The sequence below is a fragment of the Phalacrocorax carbo genome, chromosome 2, assembly GCF_963921805.1.
Source record: "Phalacrocorax carbo chromosome 2, bPhaCar2.1, whole genome shotgun sequence".
NCBI lineage: Eukaryota > Metazoa > Chordata > Aves > Suliformes > Phalacrocoracidae > Phalacrocorax > Phalacrocorax carbo.
In genome coordinates, this window is record NC_087514.1 from 128,703,439 (window position 1) to 128,722,788 (window position 19,350).

General features: G+C 36.8%; 1 protein-coding gene across 4 annotated transcripts in view; it reads right to left on the bottom strand.

Moving 5' to 3' along the window:
• PLCL2 (phospholipase C like 2) overlaps positions 1-19,350 on the bottom strand; it is a 105,363-nt gene that overhangs the window by 16,780 nt on the left and 69,233 nt on the right. For all 4 annotated transcript variants that reach the window (XR_010371699.1, XR_010371700.1, XM_064444310.1 and 1 more), the window contains one exon: positions 7,172-7,247. Coding sequence is in view for 2 of the 4 variants with exons in the window: in XM_064444310.1 (XP_064300380.1) it covers positions 7,172-7,247 (76 nt within the window). In the remaining 2 variants the exon portion in view is untranslated. The remainder of the gene's footprint in view (positions 1-7,171; positions 7,248-19,350) is intronic.

Genomic DNA, 19,350 nt, shown 5'->3' on the forward strand with positions numbered 1-19,350 from the left:
CATTATTGGTAGGGCATTTTGATTTAGAAGCAAACAAAATGCTTTTCAAAAGAGTAATAAATAAGTAATACAAACAAATTAAAAATTAAATATTTTTAAAATGGAAGGAAAATACCATACAGCTCTTGGCTAGGTACCACATATTGCAGCTCAATTACTATGTACACTCATCTTGAATGCTCACAAGTTTCTGTGAACAATTTGCATACACAGATTCATTCTTTACAAGAAAAAAAAATCCAAGAAGCACTTTATACATTAAAATATTTCTTCCTACATGGTGTAGATTAAATGGTAGTATAGGGAAGGAAAGAGTTTTAGGAAAGAATTTACACTGTAAGTACTCATTTCCACATATAAATATTTGATCTGCACATACAACTGCTACACTTGGCCACATTTTGAAAGCCAGGGCTTTGATTTTTTTTACAGCATTAAATGTATTTCTTAATACATTTATTTCAGATTATATTCCTTAAACATGCAGGTATTTCAACCTCACAAATAATTTCCTCTTAAAAAGAAGTTTATCAGAAAAGTGATTGGGAGAGGAGTCTGGCTACCAGATCACATCAACAATAAATCAAATACATCATGTTAGAGAACCAATAGAAGTCACTACACTTGTAATTTCTCAAGTGTTTCACTTACAGGACACTTTTCACACAAAGATTTAAAATGTAGCTTAATAAATTAATACTTAGAGCACCTCTGTATTATTCAAGTATCAATACTAACTGCAAAACTGAGTATTAACAGGAACAAGGATTAGATCCTCAAGTATTTCCAAGTACCTACTTCCCGCTGAAGTCACCCCAAAGCATTTTACATCATAACTAGAGAATCAGAATTTCTTTGCAGATTCTGAGTGTGCTGTGCTTTAGCTTCACGAGACTCCAGGTCTGAATTATTTGCATTGAAAATATTTAGATTAATACTTGACAAAATAATAAATCAACTAAATTAGTTGTTCAGTATTTTTCAATTATTTCAACTTCTTTGGCAGTGTGCACTATCTCCACATTAAGTGGAAATGTTCCACAGACACAGCCATCCATCCACTGCTCTACTTAGATGGTTAAAAATACATTTTGGTGCCTGCTGCCCTTTTATTCTTTAAAAGTAGCAAAGACAAATTCTATGCCTGAGATAGCCTTCTCATCCCAACATCCCAAACGATAATAGCATCATAGCCTGCCAAAAGCCATCGTCTTTGCAAGGACTAAATTAGTATTCAGTCTTCCAATCCAGACCCATCCAGTTCCATACACAATAAGAATAATTCAGTTTTCAACATAAGACACTTTCTTTAATGTTGGAGAACCACGTAGGACATAAGATGGTCACCAACTTCTTTATGAACCACTGTCAGAAGAGATTCAAAGTAGTCGCAACACCAAGCTTATGCTATTATGAAGTAACAAAGCGGACATCTGTGACATTTGGCTTTGATTTAATTAAAACTCTGTTACTTCTAGGGGTTGAGTAGCCAGCTTCACCTTCCTCACTTTCAAGAACACTCCTGTGTAACATTAACCTTCTAGACACCAAAGTCAATGAAATGTTTATCAAGCTACAGAACACAAAACCCACATAACAACACCTTTTGTGTACCTCCAAAACAGCAGTCCAATAAAATACGCAGAAAACCAGGCCTCCACATATTAAAACATTTGCTCTGAAAAGACAACTCTTCGTATTTCATCCCAAATGTAGGGAAAACTTTCATCCACAAGGACAGTCCTCTATGAAGACAGACTACATTTCTGAATGTGGGTGAAGTTAAGCGCTACCATTTATTAGAATGAATTTGCTGTCAATAAAGGGCAGAAACACAGAGCTACAAGGGAGAAGATTTTTTCCACAGACTGCTATTTCCCTCTTTCATTTATCAGCTTTGATCTTCAAGAGAGACCAATGAAAGTCTAAGGAAAAAAGATCCTGATTTTACTGAATGCTAGAAAGCAGACTTCCTAAAGGCATTGATTTATGGCACATTATAATTTCTACCAGTCTTCAGATACTGCTACGCCCACGTTGTTTCACTGGCAATAGTAATTACTCTCTCTTTCACTTCCACAGGAATGTAACTCTTCCTTTCTTTAATATCACTTTCTGCTCAGTAGAAGTTGGGTACCTTTTCCTTTCAAATTGCCTGATTAACACAATTAGTTAAACCTAGAGCCATTTCCCCAACCTGTAATTCTTATCGTTTGTTGCTATTGTTTAAAATATAAGAAGTGGATTATATATCTGTGGAATAATCGCTGGAGGTGACTTAGAAATTAAACTTCTGTCTTTAGACAAGGTACAGCACTGAAGAAGCTTTCAGGGTGAAGTGCAGCTGATACGTGAGGAATCCATTCCACAGAAGTTCCCTAGTAACCTTAGATGTTGTCAGTGCCAGGAGAACTTGCTGTACTGACTCTAAGAGGAGTTGTCCAGAGGGTGGAGCGGTGTGGAGGCATTGCGGCCAGGCTCTGTGATAAATGGGACCTTGAGGTACCATGGAGCTGGTATGCTGCATATTTATTACCTTGGGCCAACAGTCCGTCACACTTCTGACAAAATGCTATCCTTATGGTGAACTTTGTTCATTATAATACCAAAACGCACCTCCATCCCAAAAGTTACCTGCCTCTAAGGTGCGACCACCCCTCATGGGGCATGCGCTTTGAATTTCTTCTAGTCTACACTTTTAAAAGTAAAGCAAGGAAATTTTACACCAATCATAATAAAAGTATGTATGACTAGAGTCACCCAAGCTCCACCTGAAAGATAAAAAATAGTATAAAATGTGTGAAGAGAAAGTGGGTGTTAGGGAAGATACAATCGCATACCACTCTGACTTCTGGGCCCAGTTGACGGGCTGAGCCTTTCTTCCCTGTCACTGGGATGCCTTTGGGTAAGACTGGAAACCTCTATAGAATAACTTTAAATCCCTAACATATTAGAGTTGCTTTGCTTCATATTAGAGTTGCTTCATATTTGTTTAGCATACTTGTAGCCCAGCAGTAATACTCATTTTCTTAGTATTTGTGTGTGTCTTGTAACCAGCAATATTATCACCAGTAATCCAAAGAACTTGTGTATCTGTTGCTTTAATAAATTGTACTATTAATCTCACCGTGATAGTCCTCATTGAACGCTATTGGCCTGGGCATCTGCCAAATTAGTTACTAACAACAAATACTCTGACAAGTGGTTACTTCTACAACCCTCAGAAAATAAACTGTTGACCAACTCTGAGACTAAGACTGGACTTAGTCACCCCTAGACTCCTCTTGGAGAAGGAGTTTAGAAAGCAAGGGGGTCCTGTCTGAACCTCATGACTCAACAGTAGGGTATCTTCCTAGCCACTCCTCAGACTCCTACCATCAATGCAACAATATCTGAAAGCCTGTTTAACTTTTAGCACTTCAGCTAGTAACAGGTATTACAAAATTTGTCTTTTCAACCATACTGATTATAACGCTTTACTAACTGGGTTTTTTTTAACCCCGTCTATGGGTAGTAGAAGAAAGAGCTCAGTAGAAATGTTGTTTTGCTGAAAAGCTTAAGCAGTGACAGTAGGGAACTAAGAGTTGCAGCTACTTGAACAAAATCATGATTTGCAGGGCTTGTATGGTCATCATCCTAAATTTTTTCTGCATGCAGCTCCGACATAACTTTTTCCCAATGGATATTGTTGCGCAGTGTTTATCTTTGACAGCATCCAGAATAGCTGAATATTCCCTTTTTTGAAACTGTATCCTGCTGCTGACACTGCTCCAACAACTCAGAATCAAAGTATGAGGAAAAAAGAGAACAGATGGATAAAGAAAGAGTGGGGAGTACAAGGAAGCAATGAAAACTATTTTGGTTAGGGTGGTAGGAGGGCATGTGTCAATCTAGCTCCATTTGTGGGATAATTTTAAAAAAACACTTTGAAGGAAGTAGCCTGGTGGATGTTTACAGCGAGCTTGTGGGACAACATTACAGAATGCATGACGATGACTGACAATGCTGACAATCTATCAGATGTTGGAAAGCCTTGCTACCAAATGAGCAAACACAAGAAAAGCGAAAGCAGCTCAGTCCTGATGTACAACGAGGAAAAAGTAGAGAAATTAATATAGGGACAGACATCATCAAAATGACAGCCAGGACAAAGATGTACATAAAGCAAAACTATAATGGTCAAACTCAGAGAAAAGGACAGTGTAGGTGAGATCCTAGAAAATAAGAACCTGAATAAGAGTTCTGGCTGCACAGATGACTAGGTAAGGTTATACATCTAAAACCATACAGAAAAACAATGATCTGAATTATCAGTACACAGCGCTGGAATGCATATATATGTATCATATTAGAAGTAAACTGACAGTGTTAGAACGTACACAATAACTTCATTTCCTGAATTAAAAGAGAAAACTTAAAGACCATTTCTTTTAGGTATTGTCAAGGCTACTTTTTTTTCCTATACACACACTAATTTACTCTTACTGATGTTATATTTCACACATTGTTTTATAATTCTCAGTGTCACAAGATCCTCCTGTACTGCTTCAGAGTCATATCTACATTTGATTATGTTCAATAATTCTTTGTCACCAGCAAACTGTGTTCACTCATTATTTGCCCCCTGATAATTTAATGAATACTTAGAATATCACATGTCCTTTTGAGCTTCTACTGCTGAACACCAAAGGAATTCCTAAACTGTGGTTCTCTCTTTTAACCAGTGATGAGCTCAGGCAGTATTTAAATTATAAAGCACAATAATGCAATGGAAGATTAAAAAAAGAAGGACAAGAATGATGTGAGTTGGGAACAAAGGAGGCTACGAATGGGGTACAGTAACCTGGACATTCAAATTCCTTACTCTGGAGAAGATACAGTAGCACTTTAGGTCTTTACAGATTAAGGGGATTGACTGGATTATCTTGAAATTCCTTTTAGCACCTACATTCTATTTTCTTGCAGGATCTACAGCTGGCTTAATTGCAACAAAATAAATGGCACTGCAATGATTTTGAAATTATGCAGATTTTTTTCTTAATTTTGTTAAAGAATAAGTAGTACAGTGGGAACCAAAGCTATATTATGTTCCCATATCTTTTCATTAGGTCATGTATCTAATTAAGAACAGAATGTGTTGAGCTGAAATTAATAAACTGATATAAAGAAAACATTATTTTTTTCATATGGCTTAAATTTAAATAATCAACATGAGAAGTTTACAGTTAAATGTTCTTACAGAATATAAATAGCAAAGAACCTGAATTCTGAAAAGAGCCATCTCAAGGATCGTATCTTTGCTTATTCAAGAGGCCATCAACCTAAATAAGAAACGGTGGTGCATTTGTTTTAAAATCAGTTCTGGATTTTAAAGGAGGCCACAACTCTTATTATTAAACTTAAGTTAGAAAACGGTTTAAATGAGTGAGTCCACTTTGCGTATTTAACAGGCTTCTCTTATAAGCCTGTTCATGACAACAAAAATTTATTGCTTATTGGCAGCTTGAGTATTTCTTCTTATTTTAGCAACTTTTTACTCTTTGAGCCACAGAACAAAAAAGCCCAGACAAGGGCATAATTTTGCTTTTTCCTTATCAAGAAACTACATAGGAAAACATATAATCTTTTACTCAGAAGTAAATAGAGTAGCATCTACTGAGATCATGAGATCAATTAGTCATCAGAAAATCTTCAGAAGCCATTGATATTAAAAGGTGATTCAATTCAGCTCATTCATCTTTAAAAGTACCTTGACCCTGCAGGGCTAAAGCTGCCCTAAATAGCAGGATCTATTACATAATCCACATTTAGGCTTATGTCACCATGCTGGAGGTTTCTCATTTAAATGAGATCAAAATCTCTTCGCTATTTAGCATGGGCTTTAAGTCTTTAGCATTCTTAAACAAAGGATTCTTGGACCCAGCTGCATTTCATGTAAAGTAAGGTTGTAAGGCTCAAGAAAATCAGATATATGCAAGTTTACTGGAACCCATATGAGCTAGTAGAAAGTAATCTTTTCTAAAGGGCAACAATACTAAAATATAAGGTAGAATAGGCAATTGGCTTTTGCTTTACCTCTAACCAAGGATCTAAACTGCTTGAGACACTGACGAAGCTAAAATTCAGAACATTGGAGCAAATTTGGAACATTGTTTAAAAAATACTTAAGAAAGTCCAAAAGAAAACAAGCATGAATAAACAGTAAGGTCAGACATGGTATAGTATATATATATATATATAGTGTATATATATATAGTGTGTATATATATATAGTATATAATATATATATTATATATATATATAATAAGAAGGAAACCTTCAAAACTCAGTGGCGTCCAAATGAGAAAACCATTACAACATACCAGGTGAAAAAGGGGCAATTTGTGAAGGGATTAAGAACTATACAATGTTTCAAATACATATCAGAAACAGGAAAACTTTCAGAGAATCTGTGGGACCTATAGGTCATAACAAAATTTAAAACAAAGACCTTCTGCATTCATGTGGTTTGAAAAGCCTGCCACAGAAGATGTAATTATCAACAAAACCAGTTTTAATCTGAATAGATGAAATAGAAACAAATCAGCAGAACCAGCAGGTATCCACCCAAGAGATCTAGAGAAATGCAAGGATGAAAGATCTGAACTGCTGTCATGTAAGGTACATGTAAGGCAAGGTACTTCACCAGGGCTCCTGAAGACATTAGGTTGCCATGAGAAAAGAGGAAAAGTTCTCACATAGTAAGAGAGGAGATAGAAGTAAACGGTTAAAAAAATTTCATTGCGAAGGAAGATCATTCTCTTTCTTTCCTGTAATCCTATGTTTGCATTTGGCGGAAATTACTATATTAACAAGCTACTGTCCATACATAAAATGTTAATGATTTCCAACTCAAGCTGTAATTCTATGGATCTTTGATTTCTACAGTTTGAAATGTCCTTTTCTTTTCACTGTTACCATATGTACCTAAACTAAAAGAATATCTTTTTTTTTTGTTTGGGTTTTTGTTGTTGTTTGGTTGTTGGGTTTTTTGTGGGTTTTTTTGTTTGGTTTTGGGGTGGTTGTTTTTTTTTGCTATGGCTGAATAAATAAACTTGATCAGAAATTTTGGGAAATAAAGAAAAATGTAGTAAGTTATTTACGTTATTTTTAAAAAACAGCTTGTACTTACCTGCTTTCTGACACTGTACTATCTTCTCATATAAGCTATCTGTACTTTCAACTAGAGTCCTGATGGTCTGAATCATCTGCAGAGAAAATAAGTATACAAAAATATCAGTAAAATTCAATTTCTACTGAAAATTTTTATCTGCAAAAGGTGCTTAAATTTAAACTCAAATTAATAACCTAATATTTGTTGTTAGCATAATGAATATATTCATTTTCCTCATCATGACCAGGCACAGAAGTGCTCTAAATGTAGCACAGACATAAAAAATACGATAGTTTTGGGGTAGAATCTATGAACACTGAAGTAAAATGTCTACTCTCTAATTAATTGCCTATCAAAGCAAGTGGAAAATATGCAACTATTTACCAGGTAATTAACTTTTTGTGGCTTGGGTGAGATAACCTAGATGCATGTTTCCTCTTCCTCACTCACTCCAACATTTGGGATGATGATGACTCACTACCCAGTGCTTCCTTTTTCCTAGGGATCATCACATTGCTTTTCCAGATTTGTTCCTCTACATTTTCCCCTTTTGTGACTTGACCTGTACATATGTATGAGACAACACTCTATGGAGGAAAGAAATCACCCAAGGCTGGTACCGGAGGATAAGTAAAATAAATTATTCCTTTACCAGATCTTTCTAAACAAAAAGCCTTTCATGGAAGCTCAGCTGAAAGCACACCAATTAAGATGGAACTGTGAAAATTTTTCAGCCTAGGGTACGTATTGGGAAGTTACAACTTTTCTTCACACCTCACCCACTGACAGCTCTGGTATCCACTCAAGCAGAGAGATTTCTCATCACTAAAACAATGACTAAAGTTTGGCATGTTATTTACATGGGTGTTCATGTAGAACTTTCTTTTCCGTAGGAGACCACAATGGCTGCTATGAGCAGGAACATTCCATGTTACAGGGAAAAAACTCCAAACCTCTCTAACACTCTTCCTCAGCAAAACATTACTTTAAGAGGCATGACCATGGTAGTCCTTCTTCACACATATTAGAAGAAGATTTCTCCTGTTGAGTGACATTGAGGCTGTTTTTCTGAACACTGCTCTAAGGCATGAATCAATTTGGAGAAGCAGGCAAGTAAGCCTCAGATTTTTGATCATGGCAAGTGTGCAAGTGAGGAGGAAGAACCCCTGCATAGATGTAAAGTACTCTACAGACTTCTATTATTATCAGCTACGCAAATATCTGGTTTAAGTAAATTACAAAGCATTTAAAAATAATTCTAGTTCTGTTTCTGTTATTTCAATTTAAATTATCTAGAAAATGATGCAAACCCCAAAATTTTTAGTTTATGCTACATATAAACAACATGTGAACAAGCAACTTGAAAGTATGTGGAGGTCAGCATACTGGATAATTTAATTTAGTCTTCACGTCCTGGTTATTCTGTATTTAATTTCAAAGTATCTCTTTATCCTCGTTTATGTCAGTTTAAAAAAAATGCAAATTATAATAAAGGAGGGGAAAATAGCAACTTGATCAGATTGCTAAGCTGCAAATGAAATACTTTAGCTTACCCATTTTTAACTGGATTGTTCTTTGAATATAAATATCAATGTTCACTCAAGCAAAAAGTGCCTATAAATAGAAGTATGCCAACTACTAATTAGATGTAATAAATTGAAGACAGCGATTTTAAAGAGAAGCATACTTCAAGAAGAGGATACTTTATTTCATCCAGATAGGCTTCTATAGGGAGCACTGCAAACGTGACTATTCCTGATTTGTCAAGGAGAAAGCTGCATTTCACTATGTTTCATTACTATTGTCTTTAGAACAGTACCCAGAAATTGAAATAAAACCACTATAAATTTGCTTGAAAGGCAAGGATTTTACCTGTTTCACTATGTTTGTCATGTAACACGTTTGCTTCTGTAATGCACTTGAATGAAGAGAACGAAAACACAGCTGACTTCCATCACAAATATACTTCCAATAACTGACGTTATTTTGTTATCTAGCTGAAAGGGTACTGTAAAGCATCCTCCACTGAGCTTTTGCTGCATTGAAAATCACCTTGAGAAGTGAAATGCTGAGCATTTATGGCTTTTGTTTTGTCAGGATGCTAATACACAATAATAAGGACTACAGTAGGATTCTATGTTAGTAAGAATCCTTTTACCTGAGAACCTTTTTGACTGACTGGAGTACATAAATGAGAGAGATCAATTGTACTGCCTTTTCAAGGTATTTGTTCTGGAGGAACTGTAAGAAATACCGCACTGCCCTATGATAGTCTATTGTGTGTTCGTGACCCCATGTGCATAATAACGTAACCTCTAAGTCATCTCAGTTAGGTCCTATTCCAGACATGGAACATCTCTAGCTGCTGTTTCCTTCATACAATACATTCTACGTGCCCATCAGATAGTTTAGAAATAGTGGAGAAAAAGTATCAGCAGATTAGAAAACTTAGTCTGAGACACTGCACTGATTTTCAGAAATAAGACAATTCAAAGATGGAATAAAAATGCTTACATCACTGCTTCGTTTACTTTCTGTATTGACAAAGCAAGAAAGTTGTACTAGTTCTGCAGATGAAAGGAAACAAAACTAATCACTGTATTAGTGCACCTTCATCATGGCAAGGCTAACATTGAAGAATAATTTATAATAATGTGTGCAGATGTAATATTTCACAGCTTTGGTATGGAAAGTTGCTTTGCATAAACACTCTCAGATCAAAAGCAATGCGCTCTTTACAACTTTAAAAGAAAAATGTCAATACATTTCATGTGACATAAATTATTCTAATATCAATTTTTATATTACCAAGGACAGTAACAGTTACTTTCTTTATCCTTTGTCTCTAAAATACATACAAAGCTGTATTTAAGATTAAGAGCACCACTAAGCAAAACTGGCTAAGCTAGCAATAATTCAGGTGGTGATTGCCACTACCATTCAATCAGTATTATGCTACACCCCAATTTTGTTTATGTCCTTCACTAAGGAAATAATGGAGCAGTATGCTGTGTGCACGAGTGTCACCTTTTAGTTGCGCTTGATTAATAAAGTAATAGTAGTAGTTCATTATAATTTTATTCTGCTCTTCACCATGCAGTCACCTTTTAGTAAGTATTCAGCTATTTGTTAAATGACTCTTATGGAGTGTTTGAACGTATAAATTCTTTCCGGTGTTCCAGCCAAAATTATAACAACGTGAAAACATTCATGTAGATATTAACAGAGACTGAAAGACTTTTGGTAGACACAGCATATGGAACAACTGCGTATAAATGGTTATATTTAAACAGAAAATTAGCCTGATTCAAATGATACTTCTAGGTATGTGTGTGCTTAGTATAAAAATGGAGCAGAAAATGATGAGTAAGCAGGAGCTTCAGTGTGAAAAACAGTATGTCTGCAGCAGAATGCGAAATTAAATTCTCAAGGCAAATTAGTTGTAGAAACTGAGGAGAAAGACCAAGTAGTGTCTAATATGTACTAGACTAGTCCACATACTGAACACGCCAATCAATAAGCAGGTATCTTCTAACCACAGCCAACTTTGAGAATATTATCAGTGACAAATCTGGAAAGCGAAATTCAAACAAACTTAATAGGGAACAACCAGTTCAGTTACCAGCTGATCATTAAAAATATATTGCAAATTATGCCTATTCTAAGAAAAGAACAGATATTATACGAAGTTTAGTAGTTATACTTTCTAGCAAATCTTTTACATTATTCATTCCCCTCTCTAATCTATGTAGCTTTTTTCTGGAAGTAAAGATTCAAAATATCCAACAAATACGTGTAAAATACAAAATGTGTAACACTTGCTGGAATTGCTTCAACTGTCCCTTCAATTCCTGCCCTCCGACCCCAGTCTTAGCATGGCCAGAGAACTGCTCTGGTACTTGCTACATACTGAACTATCTTCCTTTTTTTTTTTGGTCAGTGGAAAATGGGAAATGCAGAATGGTATGCTTTATGAGCCCTGAAGTCATCACATTTTTGCAGAGGTCAGGCTGACAGTTTGATCTATTCATCAAACTCTGTTAAATCATGCAACCATTTTACCTAGTTATCAGAAAAACTGTCAGTAATTCTAACAAAAAGGACAAATGTCAAGAAAGATGTAAAATAATATTTAAATTATTCTTAAGGGATATTAGAAATAAACACTAAATGATTAGTCCAGAGTTCTCAGTGAGAATTAGAGACCTGTATTCCTATAATATTGTCCCAGTCTTAAAAAGCACGATGACAATGGTTAGAAATCAAAATGATTCTTGCTTCAAACTGATGGAACTGTGTTGGTAATGGTACCATTCACCACTTACGTGACAGTGTCTTCGCAAACCAAATGAAAGTCATACACTTAAAAAAATATATCCTCTTTCTTAATGAGGAGTTCTGTTTTGCTGAGAGAGACAGTTACAGAAAATTTTTTTTAAAAAAAGACTATATATGTCCAGACTACCCTTTAGGCTTATTTTTTATGTTACAAACCTTTGTTAAGTCTGTTTTGTTCTTTTATGAAAGACATAAGTGCTAGGAACTAACTCTGTGTATGTCTATGCACATATGTAAGTGCCCACACATATGTACACATGCATGTATTTGAGACCATTTGATTTCAGCTGCATTTGAACAAGTGAAGATCTATTTCTACTAGGCTCGGGAGACAGGCCTTCTGGTAGAAGAGTGAACATGCTGTTTATGCCCCCAACTTAGGAAAAAGATGTAGATTGAACTCAACCCTGAATATTTTAAACATCACATTTAACAAATAATACAGACCTTGAGAGGGAAATCTTTAAAAAAACCACAGAATTTATTAATTCCTCTGCATGTGGAACTGGTTGGTAGCACACTAAGAGGGACATCAGCTGCACTTTAAAATGAAAACAACAGCCAGTGATAAACTATGTCTGGCTGATGAAACTCAGTGAGAGAAAATACCTTCACTGACAGAGTTACAACACCAAGGAAGAACTTTATTTTTAGCAAGTAAAGCACACTACACATTTACATTTTGAAATCTGTGAATATGTGTTGCCAATACTGCTAGACCTACATTCCAACAGTAAAACTGAAACCATACTTACAGTATGTATAAACCAATTCTTTACTAAAATGGCACTTTCCACAAAATGCTGCTCACACTCTCCTTTTGTCTGAAATCTCAGCATATCAGATATACTTCTGAGACCTCAAACTACACCATTTCTGAAAACAGTTTAGTATTCAGCGGCCAGACCGGTGCTCTTAACAGTAGCAATAAAAAATGTAATTTGCATTTTCCACACTTTTTTTTTTAAGTCCAGAATAGTACAAATAGCATCAATAATAAATAGCACTTCATAAAGAAAGGAAACCAAACACAGGGCATCCCAAACTACAATACATAAACTGCTAATAATATCTGCACCATTTCAAAAGATGTATTACCCAGAAAGGGTCAGAAGTTGCCACCATTGCCCCAAGCAATAATGGCAAGGAAAGGAACTATGGCAAGGACAGCATATAGACACTTCTATTCCCAAGAATCGTTGTATGTACCAGGAACTCAAACAAAATATGGTCAGTTCTAATTAAATATATGTATAGCCTGTATCCAAGCAGTCCAGTATTCAATGTCAATGCAGCAGAAGGCATTTTTCTTGTGGCACTGGAACAAGCAAAAGAATTGTTCTTAGTCCTTTCAGTGACAACTGCGATGGTCAGCTTGCTCTGAAGTCACATAAAGAATTGTTTTGAACTATATATACTGCCTTTGATTTTCTGCTGCAGAAGAATGGTGTTAGAGCAATAAGGAAAGAAGTGACTGGAAAATCAGATTGTAAACTCATATTAAACCTCAGAACTCAAATGCGTTATTCTAACAGTGTGGACACCACACTGAAAGCATTCTGAAATGTCCAACTTTTAACCAGCACCGCCATGAACAACAGAAGTGGACTTCTAATAACCAGGTGACTCATGTTCACATTACTGACCTCAATAAGCAGTGATAAAAAACTTACACCTACCACGCTTGAGACTGCTAGCACCACTAGATCAGAGCTACTTAGATTTCAAAAGTAAAGGTTCCTCAATTACAAACAGGAGTGATATGCAGCAAAGAAATATGTTGAAGTGATTGTGAGGTAGCATCTTAACAGAAAGCACAATATACATTTCTCCATCCCAAGTTCAAGTTACAGTATTCCAGAAGACCTCTGAGCAGAGCTTTAAAATATCTGAAGAATACATTGCTAAGTGGCATGCAAAAGATAACTGAAAAAAGACATTGAACGGTTTTCAGCAATTACAACTTTCTGATGACTACTACTGACAAGCAATTTTTATTATTTTTCTTTTAAAGCTTTTCTTCAAAAAGCAAAGAAATTTTAGAAATTAAGACAGAAAGGCAACAGCTAGTCCATTAGCTGAGTAATTTGTGTTATGTAAAGCAGGTATTGATTGGCAATAGATACACTGAGACTTGTTTAATGAGAATTTCATCAAATACAGAGACATATATGTGGGATGTACCCATGAGTCCTGAGGGGGTGGACTGATGTCATTGCAAGGCAACTCTCAATTAACTTTGAAAGGTCATGGCAATCAGAGTACGATCCTAAGGCCTGGAGGAAAGCAAATTTCATTCCTATCTACAAGAAATGTAAGAAGGAAGACCAAAGAACTACAGGCCAATCAGCCTCAGTTCACCCTGGGAAGGTGGTGGAATAAATCCTCTTGGAAACCATTGCCAAACACATAAAGGACAAGAAGGTGATTGGGAAAAGTCAGCATGAATTTACAAAAGGGAAATCAGGCATAACCAACCTCACAGCCCTCTACAGTGAGGTGACTGGCTTGACAGAGGAGGGGAGAGCAGTGGATGTTTTCTATGTTGACATTACTAGAGGCTTTCAGCACTGTCTCTTGTAACATCCCGATAGGCAAAGGAAGGAAGCAGAGGCCAGGTACGTGAGCAATGAGGTGGACTGAAAACTAGCTGACCAGCCAGGCTCAAAGCGTTGAGATCAGCAGCATGAAGTCCATCTGGACAACGGTCACTAGTGGTGTGCCCCAGGGGTTGTTGATACTGGAGCTACTACTGCATACACACCTTCTTGTATCACCTGGATGATGGGGCAGAGAGCATCCTCAGCAAGTTGAGAGAAGATAACAAAACTTGGGGGAGGCTGGATACAGCAGATGGTTGTGCTGCTACTCAGAGGGACTTTCTGGCAAGCTGGATAAGTGGGGTGACAGGAACTTCCTGAAGTTCAGCAAAGGGAAGTGCCACGTCCTGTGCCTGGAGAAGAATGAGCCCATGCGTGCACTGGTACAGGCTGGAAGCCGACTGGCTGGAAAGCATGTCCAGAGAAAAGGGCCTGGGCATCCTGGTGGGCAACAAGTTGAACAACCCTAAGGAAGTGCATCGCCAGAAGACTGAGGGAGTTGGTCCTTCTCCTCTGCTCTGTGTGGGTGAGGTCGCATCTGGCATGCTGCATACTGCAGGTCTGGATTCCCCAGTAAAAGAGAGACACAGACATACTGTTAAGAGCCCAGCAAGGGCCGCAAAGATGATTCATGAAGGGACCGGAGAGGCTGAGACTGTCCAGGCTGGAGCAGAGGAGGCTCAGTGGGAATCTTGGGTGGTCAAGCACTGGAAGAGGTTGTCCAGATGGCTTTTGAATATCTCCAAGGGTGGAGACTCCACAATCTCTCTGGGCAACCTGTGCCAGTGCTTGGCCACCCTCACAGCGAAAGTGTTTCCTGATGTTCAGACAGAGTCTCCTATGTTTCAGTTCATGTCTCTTCCCCTGTCACTGGGCATCACTGAAAAAGCCTGCTCTGTCCTCTTTGCACCCTGTCCTCAGGCATTTATACACATTGATGAGATCCTCCAAGCCTTATGTTCTCCAAGCTGAACAGTCCCAGCTCTCTCAGCCTTTCCTCACAGAAGAGGTGCTCCAGTCCCTTCATCACCTTCGTGACCGTTTGTTGGACTCCCTCCAGTATGGCCATTTCTCTCTTGTATTGGGGAGCCCAGAACTGGACACAGTGCTCAGGTGTGGCCTTACTAGTGCTGAGTAGATGGCAAGAACCATAGAGTGGAAGACCATAATATGTATCGTATATTATCATTAAGTATCATGTTTCCCTTTAGAATTTAAAACACTGTCCTCTTCCAAGCCAAATGCAGAGGAAATTTCCATTATGCTTCCTGAACTCACTGGCTTATTATGACATAAATGTAATGCTATACCTAACTGACAGTGTCAGTATATACCCATAAGTGGGAAAAACATAGGAATAGACTCATGGTTTCACTTTTTCAGCATTCCTTTCACCTCTTTTTGAGATGTTTTGTATTCTAGGAAACACATACATGGAAGAGGGTATTTTGTCTTCAGAAACAAGCAAGCTGAGAGGTCCCTTCCAACCTGGGATTCTGTGATTCTGTGAGATTATGCCATAATGCAGTGCAGGAGCATAAGAGATGAAATCCATTTACCAAAACTAATTCTTGTAGGCCCAAGAAAAAATAGGACATCATCTGTTCTTAATTCTGCAGTATCCAAAAATTAATTAGATTTCCCGCAGTTCAAGAAAACTTACCAAAGGAACAAACAGTCCACAAGTTCTCCATTAAAAAGTCTTATGAGTCTTATGTTATTTCTAAATTCCTCATGAGTAAAGTATTTGAGAGAGACTAGGTTGAAGACAAAAATCTGCAGCTTTCTTCTAAGCTGTGCACAGAATTACATTGAACTCTTAAATCCAACAGTCATTTCTCCTTGCTTTCCTGACACTCTGGCTGTTACAGAAAAAATATTTTCATCACTTCTAAACTAAAGAATAAAAACACTTTGTAAGAAGTGGGCAAAAAGGAAGCACACATATCTGAAAGGGAAATATCCTATATCTGTAAAGAGAAATTTATCATCCTTGTGAAAAAAGTGATAGTGCTACTTTTGAAACTAAAACCATCAGTAACAGTTCCAATAACCACAATTTTTTCACACAAGAGGAGTCAAAAAGACAAACAGAAGATTAAGAATTTATTGAGAAAGAAAAACAGAACTACTATTGGAAATATGGAGTACATTTAAGAGAAGTTGCTATGCATCTGGCCTATTTTTATACTCTTCCATAAACATTCCATTGGACTACATTAGAAACAGGACAGTACGCTAGATGAACTCCTCTTCCTAAGCAGTCGTATTATTTTATGCTCTTATGAATACTGTGAGTCAGCCATTAGCCATAATGGGATTAGTGAGAGGATACAAAAAGCCTCACTGTTCATGCTCTTAACAAAAAATGAAGAAATCTTGACTTCCCAGAAGCATCAAGTTGTCATTATCAGAGCTTTTCAATCAATGTAATGCAGCTTATACTTCATAACATTTGGCACTGGAGTCTGAATATCCAAAATTAGACATTTGTTTCTGCCCTTGTGGGCCAAAAAGCCCAACATAAGCTGAGGTTATCATCTGCAGCTCTGTTTTTGGAAGCATAATTGCAACCTTCAGCTTAGAATTACTGTCCTGTTATAAAACAGGAAAATAAAAACTGATAATAAGCAACATAACTCTTTTTGAAGAAAATGCCCAATCTATTCACTATATTTTTCCATCAATACTTAATTTTCCATCAGTTTTTGTGATAGACTAACTACACAATCAGCAACTATCTGAAGTCATCTTAAAAATCTGGATATACAACTATAATTTATTAAGCATGGCAAAAACCATTACCTGGACTATTTGCAATATTAAATTGCAATGAATGATATATATTTTCCCTTAGATCTCTTCACCACTGAACTGTATCCATTTATTACCTAAATGAAGACAGTTCTAACTCTTCAGACACTTGATAATGAAAGTAAACATACTGCACAAAGCCAGAGGCAATAATGGAAATAGTGAGACAGTGTGTGCTATTGGTATTTAAATATTGCATTTATATTGCTAACTCCGAAACTTACTGTTTTAACACACATAATAACAATCCACGACTAAGACTGAGAAAGCTGTTTAAGCTCTAAGCACCCACATAACCTCACACCTTAATATCTTTGCAAATCTGGGTGCATCATTAAGTCATACATCTTCAAAGGTATTGGCTATTTTAGCTAGATCAAAGTCATTGGACCTATACCTACTCGCTCTAAACCACTTACTGGAAAAACATACCCTGATGCAAAAATCAACGCAATCAAGAGTCTTTAACCGTTCTTTTCCTGTTGAAACATCAGGTTAAGTTCCACATTCACTCCAGCTATCAGAGAAGAGCTAAGAATTTTAAAAGGCTAAAAATTTAATAGCAACTTCATTTCAATGTGATCATTTGAAAAGGGACTTTGTGAAATACTTTTGGAAAATCCAACCAGACTAATCTTCCATGTACACATGCTTCTTGACTACAAAGAACTCCAAGAGATTAGTGAGTCATTCACTTTATAAAAGCTGTATTGACTCTTCCCCAACATGACATGTTTCTCCATATTTCCTCTAATTTTCTTCTTCAAAACAGTTTCTACCCATTTTCACAGTACAGATGTCAGCCTGTCTGATCTGTAATTTCATGATCTTCCCTGGAAACCTCTTAAAACACTGGCACCACACTAACAACTTTGATAGTCAGTTTGAAGTGAGAGGATACACACAACAATTAGCAGTTTGGATATATCAACTCTTGAGATCTTTCAGAACCCTTGAATAAATATATCACCTCTTTCTGGTAATTTTTTTCTCAGCCATTTTGCCTTTCCTGTGTAATATCTTCTACGGGCATTTCAGAGATGAATTCTCCAATGAGTCCTTCATAAAGAAGCTTTCCATGTGAAACCTTAACCTCCACAGGTAAATGGATGCAAAAACCAATTTAGTGTTCCAATTTAGTGTTGTGTCTGTCTTTCTTTTTCTGGGGCTTCCTTTTATACTTTAATCAACCAGTGGTCATATGCGTTCTTTGACAGGCCTCCTGTTTCTGGTATTTTCAGAAAAGTTGTTACTGTTATTTTTAAGTCTGTGCAGGTCATTCCTATAATTCTTCACTGTCAGCTTTCTTATATTCTTTATTTAACCATGGCAGTGTTAAATATCTATCCTATCTTCCTCATTTGCATGTGACTGCAGCGTTTTGGAAGATGCCTTCTTTTGAACAGAACCTCCTCTTTTTTGTACTCCTCAAGTGTTTTTGATAAGTGGTACATCTTTGCTTCAAGCCCCCTGTGCGGTACCTTTAGTGTGCCTATGATGTCTGTTCTTTTGACTACTTCTCTTACCTTTTTGTTTTAACAAGGTTCCTTGTTTTTATGTAGTTACGCTCTTATGTATAAAAGCAAGGAATAATAATTTCTCAATCTTCTGTGCAAAGCCTAAGTTCTTTGCTTTATAAGCCAGATGATGCTAAGAGTCAACACAGGACACCCATGGAACTGGACTCCAGAAGACAAGGGCTCAAGAGCAACATTCTGAACCAATCAGGAAACAGCACACAGCTATCAGTCTATACCAGTCATGTATGCCTCAGAAAAGGCACCAGATGGAAAAAACTGGATTTTCTTTAGGTGCACAAAGCAGACAGTGGTCAGATGCTATCACGTGATTTAAAAACACAGGAAATGCAAAGGTTGAGTTCAATTACAGGAGACTGTTGACTATCTTGAATTCAGCCTCCTCTGCCACAATCAGAAACTGAGTATTTAGATCAAAAGTTATGCAAGTTAAAGTACTCTTTTAAAGTACTCTTTAAAGATTCACTCACCCTGTTTTAGGAGATAAACTGGTAATCACCAGCACTGGATCTAGGTTTTTTTGGTTACCCCAGAAGATTGCAACCTCAAAGGGTAATTTGTGGAACAAAGGCTTCTCAACTGAATAACGCTGCCACATTAGTAAGCTGAGATGAAGTAGAAAAGTCTTCAACTACTTATTCTCTCAAGATACAATTCTCTAACCACAGCAGAATGACTGAAATCCCTCTTACTGTATTTGCAAAGTAACCATAACCAAGGACTTACATCAACAAGCTAACTACTACAGGTTTTATGAGCTAAATATAATTTAAATCAGATCTGCTAATCATTCTTTTTTAGGCAATGGGTACATTCTTTGCTTCTTTCAGAATTACGAGCTTCAGTCCAACAGGCCCAATACAGAAGTGCCCCACCCAATTAATCTATATGGATATAAAGATGAGTT